The sequence below is a fragment of the Ranitomeya imitator genome, chromosome 3 (genome assembly GCF_032444005.1).
Source record: "Ranitomeya imitator isolate aRanImi1 chromosome 3, aRanImi1.pri, whole genome shotgun sequence".
In the NCBI taxonomy this organism is placed as follows: Eukaryota; Metazoa; Chordata; class Amphibia; order Anura; family Dendrobatidae; genus Ranitomeya; species Ranitomeya imitator.
Window position 1 is genome coordinate 690,085,873 of NC_091284.1, and position 16,013 is coordinate 690,101,885.

General features: G+C 40.8%; 1 protein-coding gene across 2 annotated transcripts in view; it reads right to left on the reverse strand.

Moving 5' to 3' along the window:
- The window catches only part of MYO1A (myosin IA), a 109,168-nt gene that overhangs the window by 32,352 nt on the left and 60,803 nt on the right, over window positions 1-16,013 (reverse strand). For both annotated transcript variants that reach the window (XM_069758531.1, XM_069758532.1), the window contains exons 10-17: window positions 14,477-14,624; window positions 12,496-12,614; window positions 7,854-7,940; window positions 5,816-5,881; window positions 5,528-5,632; window positions 2,783-2,845; window positions 1,188-1,388; window positions 412-638 (exon numbers count right to left, since the gene is read on the reverse strand). In XM_069758531.1, the coding sequence (XP_069614632.1) occupies window positions 412-638; window positions 1,188-1,388; window positions 2,783-2,845; window positions 5,528-5,632; window positions 5,816-5,881; window positions 7,854-7,940; window positions 12,496-12,614; window positions 14,477-14,624 (1,016 nt within the window). The remainder of the gene's footprint in view (window positions 1-411; window positions 639-1,187; window positions 1,389-2,782; window positions 2,846-5,527; window positions 5,633-5,815; window positions 5,882-7,853; window positions 7,941-12,495; window positions 12,615-14,476; window positions 14,625-16,013) is intronic.

The following is a 16,013-nucleotide window of genomic DNA, read 5'->3' on the forward strand; positions in this document are numbered from 1 at the left end:
CAGTAACGAGCCAGCAACAGAGCAGAGATGCACCTTGTAAGATGAATACCCAGCTTGCAGAGACCAGTGCATATATTAATCTGATTTTAATTATTAAAAAGTAATATATGTAATACATTACCTTTAAAAATATTTTAGTGTGTGCAAAACTACAATGCAAGTGACGAGTAATATACATTTACAAGTCAACCATACATCTTTTTAATATGCACAACATCTGTTCTTCTGTTTTTTTGGGGGGCTGTATATAGTGGTCAGTATAGTCTTTGCTTAAAAACTGGCAAAACAGTTTAGCCTACACAAAGGAGATTATTGCACTGTTCTAGGCAGCACAGTTATGTTCTCAAACTATGATAATTGAACGAAACATGGGGAAACCAGATTAACCACCGATCATGGTTAATATGTTACCTGATATAATTGGGGTTCTTGGCGTACAGGTTCTTCATAAGCGTTGACACCGAGCCTTTGAACTGGAAGCCAACAGTGGGTGGACGTTTTAGAGAAGAACACTTCGGGTCTCCCTCTGGGAAAAGAGACTTCAGCAGTCCATGCTTTGCCTTCCACATAGCCTGGGAGAGGTCTCTGTATAGGAGGTCATTGTTCTTGTCCAAAAATCCATCTGTGATGTATGTGACCTGTGCAAAACACAAGTATTTTAGGAAGATAACATAGCATTTTGCTATTTTAGCCCATCCACTTCTAAAGAACTGCTTAGGACATGACATGAAAGAGTAATTCTCCACCCTTTAATATTATATTATAAAGATAAGAACTTAATCAGGACTTAAAGAGCAATCACACTTTAATTTTTATTTCATAAATCAATAGTACAGATGAAAAAAAAAAAAAACAAACTTGGTAATATATCTTATCAGAGAAATTTGCTTCTTTCTCCTCCAGGACTGATCATTCTCAAAATTCTCAATTTCCAGGTAAAATCCATAAACAGGTTTTTAAACTACTGAGATAAAATCTTATCAGTAGCAACTGCCATCATCTACATAGCAGGGATTGGGGAGGAGCTAGAAGCAGAGCTTCATACGCACCCCTAGACTCGTAAGGGTGCGAATCGGCATGAGAAAATAATCTCAGATGTGAGCTGCCCCAAATGAGTAACATTGGGGCGAGTCCGATTTCATCGCAAGTGTGAGCGAGCCCTTGAGCTAACAGTACATGTATCTTACCTGACCGGCGTAGTGCTCTATCTGGAAAGCATTATGAAGTAAGGTTTTATCCGTGATTTTTTTTTCATTCTGGGTCATCTTACTCTTGAAGTGCTTATGGTTTCTGAACTTTTGCCCAAGCTTGGAAAGGAAGGTGTCATCAGAGACATTTCCTGGGCGCAGGCACTCTTCATCCAGGACTGCAAGTATTCCATTTGTACCCTGCCAGAAGGACACATCAGGGGATAATCTAGAACTAATAGCACTTGGCACATTTCTGTTTTTTGATATTACATGAGAACATATGAGCAGTGTCGGACTGGGGTGCTAAGGGCCCACCAGTAACATTGACTTTAAGGGGGGCCCACTATTCACCTGCATACCAATATTACACTTCTCCATTAACAAATTTACTTATATCTATATAATAATAAACTGGGTAGTTTAGTTAATGAATGATGTGATGCTGCTTTTTTCTGAACAGAGTGAATCAAGTGAATTATGCCAAGTACTGCCCATACAGAGGGATTGGGGGCTCACATCTGCATTGGGGCCCACCGGGGGATTGCCCTGTTACCCTGTGGGCCAGTCCGAGCCTACATATGGGATAGGGTAAGTGTAAGCCACCTTTATAGACTAGCCAGTGAGTGTAAATACTGAATGGAAGGGAGCATTCAATATATCAATAGAGTTTTCCTCTTGGGACTGAGATAGTGAAATGCAGATAAGCCAAAGTTGTCATTAGTACTGGGCAAACCAAGGCATGTACAGGGCCCGCTGCTCCTTCAGGACGCACTTGACTCAGATTTCCATTGATGATATCCGTTATCTATGTACAGCGATAGTGCACATATAGCACCCATGTACTGTGTTATACAGCCGGCACCCAAGTCTAACTGCTAGGATTGGAGCCAATTCTGATCTTAGAAGTTTAACCCAATAGATGCCAATTGCAAAGCACCTGTCACCTTGTATTACTGCCTCTCCCCAGAGTATTCTGTCTTTCTTTTTTTTTACATCCATTATATAGTTCCAGAGACATTGGCCTCTTTATTACATTGCTGATTGTTATCGTCTTTACCAATAGGACGTTACTAACAGGATTATCTGAAGGAGGGCGTCTAGTAAAACTAAAACTCAATATATAATTCACATCACCCCCCCATTTCCTGTAGCGTAAGTCAAATCTTATAAAAAAAAAAAAACTACATATTTGGTATTGCCACATGTGTATTTGTGCAGACTTGTAAAATAAAATAAAAGAGTACAATTGCTGCTATGCCGTGACTTTGTCTCCCAAAAAGATGGAATTAAAAAGAGATCAGAAAGATGTATGGACCCTAAAAAGATAATGATAAAACTCTTAGCTCCTACCACAAAAAAAAATCATTCCCTCACACAGTGCTATTGGCCGAGAATTAAAAAACATTATTGTTCTTGGAAAACAAGGAACAAAAGTCCAGTGAAGAGAGGTTCACTGGCACACGAGGGCCAAATAATTCTGGAGCTGCCCTGCGATAATCCCATACAATATATAGGGGACAACATCTAAGAATACAGTTTTGTAATGTTGCCTGCTTTGAGATTTTACATTTTAGGCCTCACGTGCTACTTACATCCTCTATCAGATTGCAGATAATCTCGTTGTCAAAAAAGTCGACTCGGGTCCATTGAATTCCCTTAAATAAAAAAAACAATTTGAGACATTAAACTCAGCACATGATATAGTACACTACACTGCACCTATCTGTACTCTAAAGTGGGAAAAATTACCCTTCCAAGGCCACATTCCCACCTTCAGTATTTGGTCAGTATTTTATCTCAATATTTGTAGCCAAAACCAGGAGTGGGTGATAAATACAGAAGTGGTGCATATGTTTCTATTATACTTTTCCTCGGGTTGTTCTACTGTTGATTTTGGCTTACACATACTGAGGTAAAAAACTGACCAAATACTGAAGGTGGGAATGTGGCATGATGATGATTTCCTCTTCTAAAGAACCCCTTCCCCATCCAAATACTTCATACCCTATTGCAAACCATCACATTTGTAACCCACTGTGTGAAGTCAATTTTTCCACATGGTCACCAGGTTGGAATTATTTCCTACAGTGCAAGTCACCTGAGACTTTCCCTACATAAGAAAATGTACTGCAATACGTTTACTCCATGACTCCCACAGAACCAAAAGTCATCACGGAGTCCTAGTATTATGCGTTCGGTAAAATAAACCTTGCATTGATTATTGCACTAGTAGGCCCGTATATACTCACATAAAAAGCAATTTTTCTGTTCCCGCCTGCCAGCAGGTTGTTTCTAGCTAATTATTTAAAATATATATTTTTACTTCTTTTTATAAGGTAATAAACCTACAGGGCTGTAAAGGGCTAGGTGGTCTTTCTCAATGCATAAAGAATATGGATATAAAAAAAAGAAGGTGAAACACATGCCAGGCACAAATATAGATATACAGTATATCATAGAATGGTAGAGTTGGAAGGGACGTCCAGGACCATTGTGTCCAACCCCCTGCTCAATGCAGGATTTACTAAACCATCCCAGACAGATGTCTGTCCAGCCTCTGAAGACTTCCATTGAAGGAGAACTCACCACCTCTCGCATCAGCCTGTTCCACTCATTGATCACCCTCACTGTCAAAACGTTTTTTCTAATATCTAATCTGTATCTTCTGCCTTTCAGTTTTATTCCATTGCTTCTCGTGTTTCCATGTGGAAATGAGAATAAGGATGATCCCTCTACACTGTGACATCCCATCAGATATTTGTATATATCTTTATTGATGAAATTAATGAAAAACAGAATAAATTAATTAAAAATGGGACCTAGACGAAGCCTTAGGTTGGGATCACACATACGCGAGAGACGGCCGAGTCTCGCAGGTGAAAACAAAGCTCTGGCGCCGGCACTCCAGAGCGGAGCGTGCAGCCGCACAGCAACACATGGCGCCAGAGCTGTGTTTTCACCTGCGAGACTCGGCCGTATCTCGCGTATGTGTGATCCCGGCCTTAGTGAAATATGCTTAGGGTGTGTTTCCATACAGATGGGTACACACAAATCATGTTGAATGGCTTAACTTCTGAAATGCATGTTTCCAGCTGCGTATTCTTATCTTTGAGTGCACAGTCCGGGTTTTAATTAATCTGTTTTTTATTGATCTGATCAATAAAGATATATAGATTCATATTTGTGTCTGATGTGTTTCTCCTCCTTCTTTTTATAAGAGTAAAGTGGTGATAAAGTGCATGGAAATGTTTTGTGGGAAAGGATTTACAAAAGTCGCTGGTATCTTATCATACTACAGTTTGCTTTTCCTACCAAAATTGTGGTAAACAAAAGAAAAATTGATGTTTTGAAAGACCAATTAAATAAAATGTCGCTAGCTTTCAAGGCTAATACTGGTCCTTCTTATTTTCAGTATAATGTTGCTTTAACATTGCATTCTGGCACCCCATTTTGTTGGTCATGTCGGGCTTACGGCCAAACCCCGGCAAATTAGGAGTCGCGTATGTGCCAAATGGGCCATAGACTATAATTGTGCTGGCAGAGCGAACGTGCGCTCTGTTGTCCATCATTTTCGGGCGTATACGCTTACTGGAGGTGGACATTCAGGGTCAAATCAAAATCGGCAATGCAAGCCTATGGCATCTAAGGCTATGTTCACATCTGCGGTTGGGAGGGCTGTGGATGGCGGCATACTTCCTCCCTTCTTCCTCCTTGAAGCCCTGCCTATGCTCCGCCTACTCTGCATGTGTCCTGCGTACCTATCTTTAACATTGGGTACGCAGGGACGTACGTTGTATGCGGATGCATCCGCATATGATGATTTGATGTGTGCGGCGACCGCACAGAAACGCAAAATGATGCATTTCCGTTCGGTCGCCGCACATGTCAAATCGCTGCATGCGGACGCATCCACATACAACGCATGTCCCTGCATACCCAATGTTAAAGAAAGGTACACAGGGAAATGCAGGACACATACAGAAGTAGGCGGAGCATATGCGGTGCTTCACGGAGGAAGAAGGGAGGAAGTACACAGCCATCCACTGCCCTCCTGAATGCAAATGTGAACGCGGCCTAAGTGCGGTCAAATTTTCACTGAGTATCAGAAAGGATAAGGTGGAGAAACTTTTTTTTCTCCATGTATGAGAAACGGATGATGACCGGCCACATTCTGATCAGGTTCTCATTAAAAGAATTGGTCTGATTTTCTTGTATGTGAGAAAACAGACATCAGGACTTCTGTCCATCTACAGACATGCTCCTACAATAAGAAGCACAAGTTTATCATCAGCAAAGTAGTAAAATGAAGAACGTGAGCAGAAAGTCAAACATTTTACCTCTCTGGCGTATTCTTCCTGCTCTTCTTTCAGAGTCATGTGAATGAAGATCTGCTGCAGTTTTTCATTACAGTAATTAATAATAAATTGCTCAAAGCTGTTGTCCTGTTGAAAATAAGAATAAATAATATTAATTACAGCTACTCTATTCATTGACCATGGGACAGTCAGAAATAGCCTAGCATTGTATGGTAGTGGCCACTTTTGACGGCAGCTCACCTGAACTCGGGTCTTACGGTTTAGTCATTATAATTAGTAAGATGTTACAAAATTTGAAATCACACTTACCTCTAAGACCTCAAATCCATAAATATCCAGCACTCCCATCACCTTCTTTCCCTGGAACTCAGACACCTGGAAAATGATTAATGTGGCATATAAATCGTGTCCTGCAAACGCCTCACGATAAACTGTGGCTTATATGTGAAAATGTACACATAAGATAAAGATCAAAATTAATCATCTACGTTATTGCGGTGTATTTAATTCACAGGGTATTAACATAAAATGTAGTAGTCCCTCAATATATGACTTCCACTAGTCCTATGCTCTCCTATGTTCACAATGTGAATATGGCCTTGGATGAATATATTGAGTACGTCATCATACAATATGGATTGAAATTTACGTACAAAGATTGTATATAAGATGACTGTAAATTTTAAGCTGTGACCTACAGGTAGAGTATACGCTGCAAGCATCATGCATACATGTGTTACGCTATAAACCTGTTTCTGATGTCACTGTAAAACAAGTCTGTTGCCCTCATCTCCTACAAGCCCTTCTCATTGGCTATATTCCCTCATGTTCAATAAAAGCAGGCTGTACTCACCTCTGGTGTTGGCGCAATTCCAAAAAGAGTGTCCCCACTGCTCTCATGACATTGTTGTACCACATGAGCCCGGCAGGCAATCAGTGGATAATTCACTCTCACTTCTTTTGGACATGACTGATATCCGGAAGAAGTGAGATCAGCTGCTGCTCCCTGACTTCCTCCAGATCGAAGTGAGAGTGTAGCAGCCACTGATTGCCTGCAGGGCTCATGGGTAGGGATGGGCGAACCCAAACTGTAGTGTTCAAACTGTAGTGTCCAAACATAGTGTTCCAGTTCGGGTCCAGGTTCTGTAAAGGAAAGCATAAAATTAATAATAAACATTATAATTATATTCACCTGTCCAGCAACACATCCTCCCTTCCCGCTGTCTCCCGACCGCTCATTAACTTCCGGCGGTATTCACAGCACTCGGCAGTCTTTGGCTTTTTCTGGCAGTGTTCGTGCGGTGACATCACCACACGAACACTGCCGGAAAAAGCTGAAGACTGCCGAGTGCAGTGAATACCGCCGGAAGTTAATGAGAGAGGCCCCGGAAGCAGATGCGGTCGGGAGACAGCGGCAAGAGAGGACGCATTGCTGGACACGTACATATAATTATAATGTTCATTATTAATTTTATGCTTTCCTTTACAGCCCCCCCCCCCCCATCCCATATCTGTAGTCCAAGCTCAGGGTTCGGACGTAAGTTCGCGTCATCTACGGCCCCGAGCTCAAACTTTACAAAAAAACCCGAGCGATCCCACGGATCCCGATCATCGGGGGGTTCGCCCATCACTACTCATGGGGTATAATGATGTCACGTGAACTCTGGGCTGCAATGTCATCACAGTTGAGTACAGGCTGTTTTTATTTTACACGAGGGAAAATAGCAATTGAGAAGGGATTGTGCAATTAGCGGACAACCCCTTTAAAAGGAACTTGTCACAATCTTCTGATCTGCCAGCAGCATGTTACCGAAAAGGAGAAGCTGAGCAGAATGATATATAGGTATGTGGAAAAGGCTCAGTATCAATTGTGTTTTATTTATCTAAATACCTGCTTATTATGGGCCTAGTAGTCAATGGGGCAGTCCTAATCATTGATTGACAACTCTGTATAAGTGTGCATACAGAGCTAGCTGACAATCACTGATTAGAACTGCCCCCCTGACTCCTAGACCCACAATAAGCAGGGATTTAGATGAATAAAACACAAGTTACACCGAGTCTTTTACCACATTCCTAAATATCATTTCACTCAGCTTTTCCTTCTCTGCAGTATTATGAAAACAGCACAACATTACCAACTGACGGGTTCCTTTAAAATGTTATAAAATGGAGCCTAGAAACAATGATAGATTCATGAGTAAATGGACCTTGATATAAATAAACTATTGAGTTAATATGAAACAATAGTTCAACAAAATATAGAAATGAGATACTATAAATTCTATAAAGGATAATGGATGTAATTGCTAGTGTCACATTTTAGCAGAGAAGCCTTGAGACTAACCTTTATACTTTCGTTAATCCTCTGCACCAGCCAGCTGAACAGTCGGTCGTACATATTCTTTGCCAAGGCATCTTTTGCATAAGTTGCCTAAAACAATATAAGCAAATGTAAGTGAAACATCAGAGAAAGCAAAGCAGAATAACATAATAGATGTAAAAAATAGATTATCCCTACACAACAGATAGACGATGGACAAGGTATGATACAATAGTTCATTATTGTTTGCCTACTAAACTATGAGAGATGGGCGAACTTATTCAGAAAACGTTCACCAATCACAAATTTGGCACGAGTGTTGCACATTCGGATTCGGATTCGGATTCCTGAGCTTTTTTCCTAAAGATAAGCAAAAATCGGCCAAAGTTCTGTAAATGACCGAGTTCCCTAAAGGCTCTTTCAGACATCAGTGTTTCCAGTAGCAGCACTGGCTGCAAAATGTCCCGCACGCGTGCACACTGATAGTTACATAGTTACATAGTTACATAGTTATTAAGGTTGAAGGAAGACTATATGTCCATCTAGTTCAACCCATAGCCTAACCTAACATGCCCTAACATGTTGATCCAGAGGAAGGCAAAAAAAACCCATGTGCAAAGAGTAAGCTCCACATTGGGGAAAAAAATTCCTTCCCGACTCCACATACGGCAATCAGACTAGATCCCTGGATCAACGCCCTATCAAGGAATCTAGTGTATATACCCTGTAACATTATACTTTTCCAGAAAGGTATCCAGTCCCCTCTTAAATTTAAGTAATGAATCACTCATTACAACATCATACGGCAGAGAGTTCCATAGTCTCACTGCTCTTACAGTAAAGAATCTGCGTCTGTTATTATGCTTAAACCTTTTTTCCTCCAACCGCAGAGGATGCCCCCTTGTCCCTGTTTCAGGTCTATGATTAAAAAGATCATCAGAAAGGTCTTTGTACTGTCCCCTCATATATTTATACATTAAAATAAGATCACCCCTTAGTCTTCGTTTTTCCAAACTAAATAGCCCCAAGTGTAATAACCTATCTTGGTATTGCAGACCCCCCAGTCCTCTAATAACCTTGGTCGCTCTTCTCTGCACCATCTCCAGTTCAGCTATGTCTTTCTTATACACCGGAGACCAGAACTGTGCACAGTATTCTAAGTGTGGTCGAACTAGTGACTTGTATAGAGGTAAAATTATATTCTCCTCATGAGCATCTATGCCTCTTTTAATGCATCCCATTATTTTATTTGCCTTTGTAGCAGCTGCCTGACACTGGCCACTGAATTTAAGTTTGTCATCCACCCATACACCCAGGTCTTTTTCATTGACGGTTTTGCCCAGAGTTTTAGAATTAAGCACATAATTATACATCTTATTACTTCTACCCAAGTGCATGACCTTACATTTATCCCCATTAAAGCTCATTTGCCATTTATCAGCCCAAGCTTCTAGTTTACATAAATCATCCTGTAATATAAAATTGTCCTCCTCTGTATTGATTACCCTGCAGAGTTTAGTGTCATCTGCAAATATTGAAATTCTACTCTGAATGCCCCCTACAAGGTCATTAATAAATATGTTAAAAAGAAGAGGGCCCAATACTGACCCCTGTGGTACCCCACTGCTAACCGCTACCCAGTCCGAGTGTGCTCCATTAATAACCACCCTTTGTTTCCTATCCCTGAGCCAGCTCTCAACCCACTTGCACATATTTTCCCCTATCCCCATTATTCTCATTTTATGTATCAACCTTTTGTGTGGCACCGTATCAAAAGCTTTTGAAAAGTCCATATACACTACATCCACTGGGTTCCCTTGGTCCAATCCGGAACTTACCTCTTCATAGAAACTGATCAAATTAGTCTGACATGAACGGTCCCTAGTAAACCCGTGCTGATACTGGGTCATGAGGTTATTCCTCTTCAGATACTCCAGTATAGCGTCCCTTAGAATGCCCTCCAGGATTTTACCCACAGTAGAGGTTAAGCTTACTGGCCTATAGTTTCCGAGTTCAGTTTTTGTTCCCTTTTTGAATATTGGCACCACATTTGCTATACGCCAGTCCTGTGGCACAGACCCTGTTATTATGGAGTCTTTAAAGATTAAAAATAATGGTCTATCAATGACTGTACTTAATTCCTGCAGTACTCGAGGGTGTATCCCATCCGGGCCCGGAGATTTGTCAATTTTAGTGATTTTTAGACGCCGCCGCACTTCCTGCTGGGTTAAGCAGGTGACATTTAATTGGGAATTTTTATCACTAGACATTTTGTCTGCCATGGGATTTTCTTGTGTAAATACTGATGAAAAAAAGTCATTTAGCATATTGGCTTTTTCCTCATCCTCATCCACCATCTCACCCAGACTATTTTTAAGGGGGCCAACACTATCATTTTTTAGTTTCTTACTATTTATGTAGTTAAAGAATATTTTAGGATTATTTTTACTCTCTCTGGCAATGAGTCTCTCTGTCTCAATCTTTGCTGCCTTGATTTGCTTTTTACAGAATTTATTTAATTTTCTGTATTTATTTAATGCCTCCTCACTACCTACTTCCTTTAATTCTCTAAATGCTTTCTTTTTGTCCCTTATTGCGCCCCTTACAGCTCTATTTAGCCATATTGGTTTCCTCCTATTTCTAGTATGTTTATTCCCATACGGTATATACTGTGCACAGGTCCTATCCAGGATGCTAATAAACGTCTCCCATTTTCTCTGTGTATTTTTGTGTCTCAGGATATCGTCCCAGTTAATTGCACCAAGATCCTCTCTCATCCGTTGGAAATTTGCCCTCCTGAAGTTTAGTGTCCTTGTAACCCCTCTACTACACATCTTTTTAAAGGATACATGAAAACTTATTATTTTGTGATCGCTATTTCCCAAGTAACCCCCAACCCTTATATTTGATATGCGGTCTGGCCTGTTGGTTAATATTAGGTCTAGCAGTGCCCCCCTTCTTGTTGGGTCCTGAACCAGTTGTGAAAGGTAATTGTCTCTCATAATTGTCAAAAACCGATTACCTTTGCTGGAACTGCAGGTTTCTGTTCCCCAATCTATTTCAGGGTAGTTGAAGTCCCCCATAATAATGACTTCTCTTTGAGTCGCAGCTTCATCTATTTGCTTTACGAGGATATTCTCCATTGCTTCCATTATTTTTGGAGATTTATAACAAACCCCTATCAGTAATTTATTATTTTTTCCCCCAAAAGTCATGACATTCCTGTGTCATCAGCGTGACACGTACCAGTGCCTGGGAATCAGCGGTACTGTTTGCGCTGTTCTCCAGCGCCATGTGCTGAATACAGCTCACATCACTGACAATGTTGAGCGTTGTATTCAACTGTTAACAGCAAGAGCAGGCAGCGACTGATGGGAATTTTCATCAGACACTGCCTGCGCTATAAGTAAATAAGTATTTTAAATAAATGACATGGGGTTCCTCTGTATTTTTGATAACCAGCCAGGCAAAACTGACAGCTGCGAGCTTCAACCCTCAGCTGTCAGCTTCAGCATCACTGGTTATCAAAAATAGAGTCCTCACGCCGTATTTTTTAATTATTTAAATAGATAATTTTAAAAAACGGCATGCGGCTCCCCCCCCCCCCCCATTTTTAACAATCAACCAAGCTAATGCAGACAGCTGGGGGTTTGTATTCGCTGATGGCAACGCTTCGGTTCACAGAACTTTTTTCACGCCATGTGGCTCTAAATAAAATCCACTTTTTCATTTGAAATGCATATGGAGTGCTGTATTCCTTTTCCTCTTTTATGGACTACTAGATGGCAGCCCGATTCTAAAGAATCGGGAGTCTAGAATCCATATATACTTTATTTATTCAAATGTAAGAATAATACAATTAATAAATAATAGTAAGAAAGAACAAAAATAATAGGCAGTATATGGAGAAAACACCAAACAAAAGTTCAAAATTGGTGTGAAAATGTCACTGAACCACTTCACAACTAAATATATATAGTTTTGGTAAATGGTATTATCATTTTTTTGACGAAATTCGGCAGGAGCTTGAAGAGCAACGTCACTGGGCCCGCCTCCACGCAGTAGAAACTTGCTGTGAGGTAAAAATTCAAAAATCACACCAAAATGGCGGGCGGAGTGTGTCACAGTACGGCACGTTTCTGATTGGTCGCTCGCAGCAGGCGGCAACCAATCAGACACTGGACACTGTTGACGTCACTTATCTCCGGACATTAGCTCCGGACATTAGCTCCGGACATTAGCCCCGGACATTAGCTCCGGACATTAGCTCCGCACATTAGCTCCGGACATTAGCTCCGGACATTAGCTCCGGACAAAGCCACGGAAGTTGGCAGAAATTGCAGGAAGTAGTATTCTAGGCAATTAATCTCCGGACATTAGCTCCGGACATTAGCTCCGGACATTAGCTCCGGACAAAGCCACGGAAGTTGGCACAAATTGCAGGAAGTAGTATTCTAGGCAATTATATATTAGATTGGCAAGTATTGGATGAATTGCTGGGGAGGCCCAGGCACCCGTTAATAGCGTTGTGCATTTTTTCTATCTATCATCTATCGATCTATTATATTGATCTATCTATCTATCTATCTATCTATCTATCTATCTAGCTATTGTTACATCTAATCACATATATTGCTTGTAACTTTTTTATTACATTTGTATTTACCTGCGCTACATTCAGTGTTGTCACCACTTTCTCTTGTTTAGCTTCTACAGTGCGGACACTAAATGCATTTTCCAGTGTAGCAGTATCAAGACCAATCAGTGAGCAGATCTCCCTGATATCTGGAATGTGGAGTAAGAATGTAACATAGACACATACATATAATCAAATGGAGAAGTCATTGACTGTTCTAAGATTTCTGAAAAAATACCTAAAGGGGATTCTATTCACACAATATATTATATTTTGTGTATCATAAAATATAAAAAAATAAAACAAAACTAGATAAAAGTATTAGCTTATCACATCAAACAAACATAAAAATCTCACCATAGAAATTCTCAGATAAATCAGCAACAAGGTTGTCAGAGATGACAGAACCTTTGGGGATTACACAACTGCCATATTGTGTAGACAAAACTCATGCAATGAAGCTGGAATTAACCAAGGTGATGAAATCTTTCTGTAAAGAGAATCTGTCAGTAAGATCAACCCCCCCCCCCCCCAATCCATCTATATGGGCATGTGAGTCATAGGAAGCTGAAAATTGATACTTTTATATCTCCGATCTGATGTCTTATTCCAGAGAAATCCACATTTTTCTTAATGATTAAATGAGCTGCTAAGATCTATGAGCCGGACACCAATCTACTTGAGAATCGACCTCCAGAGCTTATTTTAAATAAAAGAAATTCAAGGGAAAAGAGAGCGGTCACTAGGGAGCGCTGTGAGGGTCACAGTTACAATTGAAAGCACAAGGTCTACCGCAGCTCCAGCCGTTAACCTTCTAGGAGGATACAAAATGCAGTAAATAGTAATAACGGTCCTAGGAGCGCTGGAAATGAGACCAAAACAAGGATTTTAGTGTTGAACCACAACGCGTTTCAACGGTTAAACCGTCTTCATCAGGTGGAAGTTTATTAAAGGAGAACAGGAAGGGGTATTTAAACAAATAGCAACCAATAAAATTTGCAGTCAGCAGGTCACATGATAAGAACTTATCATGTGACCTGCTGACTGCAAATTTTATTGGTTGCTATTTGTTTAAATACCCCTTCCTGTTCTCCTTTAATAAACTTCCACCTGATGAAGACGGTTTAACCGTTGAAACGCGTTGTGGTTCAACACTAAAATCCTTGTTTTGGTCTCATTTCCAGCGCTCCTAGGACCGTTATTACTATTTACTGTATTTTAAATAAAAGGGAGAGATACCAGTGGGAGACATGTAATGGCTGACAGTCTGTCCTGATCTATATCTCACACTGGTAATACCGCTGTCAGTGAAGGAAAACTGATTACACTTTTAACAGCAATCGGTTAAAGAGGACCTGTCACTTGCCATAAACATAGAAGTTTATTTTTCCTGATGTTAATGCCACTGTTATACTGAAAATAACATTGTTATTTTATTTTCCTGCACCTCTCTATTCCTGACACATCGACCTCTTTTTCCGTATTATGAATCTAGTCATTTTGGCCAACTGGGTGTGTTCTGCAAGACCCCTACAGAGCAAAGTTGGGGACCACACCACCCTGGATAAAATTCTAGATTTTCATATGATGAAAAAATACATGAAAAAATGAAAAAACATTGCCAAATTCAGAACAGCAACATTTACACCAGGTTAAAAAAATGACAATTTTATGGTAAGTGATAGGTCCTGCGTAACAATATTTATACCGTATGGCTACACTTAATATATTCTACTATATATTCTATAGGGAACATTCTTAATTGAACATGCTTTGCAAAAAGAAAAAAAAAAAAGAGCATGAACCGCACATCCGTTAGGGCGATAGGACCCACTACGAGGTTTGCCGTGAAGTGGCAGTGGGCTTCATACAGTCTGATCAGAATGTTAAACTGAAAACCTCATGTTCAGTATATACATTTTTGCCTAGTGGCTTTAGATCAACGTATGATTTTGGGATGTGCGGTTCATGCTCTTTTTTTTTTCCTTTTTACATTCTTAATTGATCTTACCCCTTGCATCTGGGATGTAGCATGAGGCCATTCCATTGGCCTGAAACTGTCCCTTTATCTCAATATTTCCCAGTTTCAGAACAACGGCAACAATTTGCAGAATTGAAATCACCTCAGAATCCGAAAATCCAATAATTTTCATGGCATCCTGTAAAGAACACAAAGGTGATTAGTCTCAGAATTTCATGATGATGATCTGATTCTAATCTTTCTCACACAATATAAAATGGTGGACTGGCCTTTAAACAAAAAAGTTGTGTCATGTATATTCAAGATATGAAATGGATGTTTTTCATCATCACATGTTAGGCTTTGCAGTACTGACATATGAACACCTGTGCTATAAGGCCACATTCACACGGTCAGTATTTGGTCAGCATTTTACCTCAGTATCTGTAAGCCAAAACCAGGAGTGGGTGATAAATCCAGAAGTGGTGACGTGTTTCTATTATACTTTTCCTCTAATTGTTCCACTCTTCACACTGGCATGCCAGGCTTGGCATTTCACTCTCCACATGGAGAAACACTGAGATAAAATACTGACCAAATACTTAACAAGTCATTGTGGCCTTTAAGGCCCCGTCACACATAGCGAGATCGCTGCTGAGTCACAAGTTTTGTGACGCAACAGCGATCTCAGTAGCGATCTCGCTATGTGTGACACGTACCAGCGATCAGGCCCCTGCTGTGAGATCGCTGGTCGTGTCGGAATGGCCTGGGCCATTTTTTGATCGTTGAGGTCCCGCTGACATCGCTGAATCGGCGTGTGTGACGCCGATTCAGCGATGTCTTCGCTGGTAACCAGGGTAAACATCGGGTAACTAAGCGCAGGGCCGCGCTTAGTAACCCGATGTTTACCCTGGTTACCATCCTAAAAGTAAAAAAACAAACGCTACATACTTACCTATCGCTGTCTGTCCTCGGTGCTCTGCTTCTCTGGTCTGGCTGTGAGCGCCGGTCAGCCGGAAAGCAGAGCGGTGACGTCACCGCTCTGCTTTCCGGCCGCTGTGCTCACAGCCAGACCAGAGAAGCAGAGCACCGAGGACAGACAGCGATAGGTAAGTATGTAGCGTTTGTTTTTTTTTTACTTTAACGATGGTAACCAGGGTAAACATCGGGTTACTAAGCGCGGCCCTGCGCTTAGTTACCCGATGTTTACCCTGGTTACCGGGGACCTCGGGATCGTTGGTCGCTGGAGAGCCGTCTGTGTGACAGCTCTCCAGCGACCAAACAGCGACGCTGCAGCGATCCGGATCGTTGTCGGTATCGCTGCAGCGTCGCTATGTGTGACGGGGCCTTAAGAGTGATATGCACTTTCAATTTTCCATCCAGGTGGAGGAAGCAGAAAAAAAACATTCAAAAGAATTAACACATGAATAGCAATTGGTTTTACAATAGAAGTGAACAGGACTGCTTTTTAAGTGTTATTGAAGCAAAAAAATTTCAGGCAGTTATTGAAGTGAACCCACTCTAAAAACAAACTCAGATTTTTAGGAGTTGTTGGAGCAGAAATTGAGTAGAAACTCCCCAAATCCTC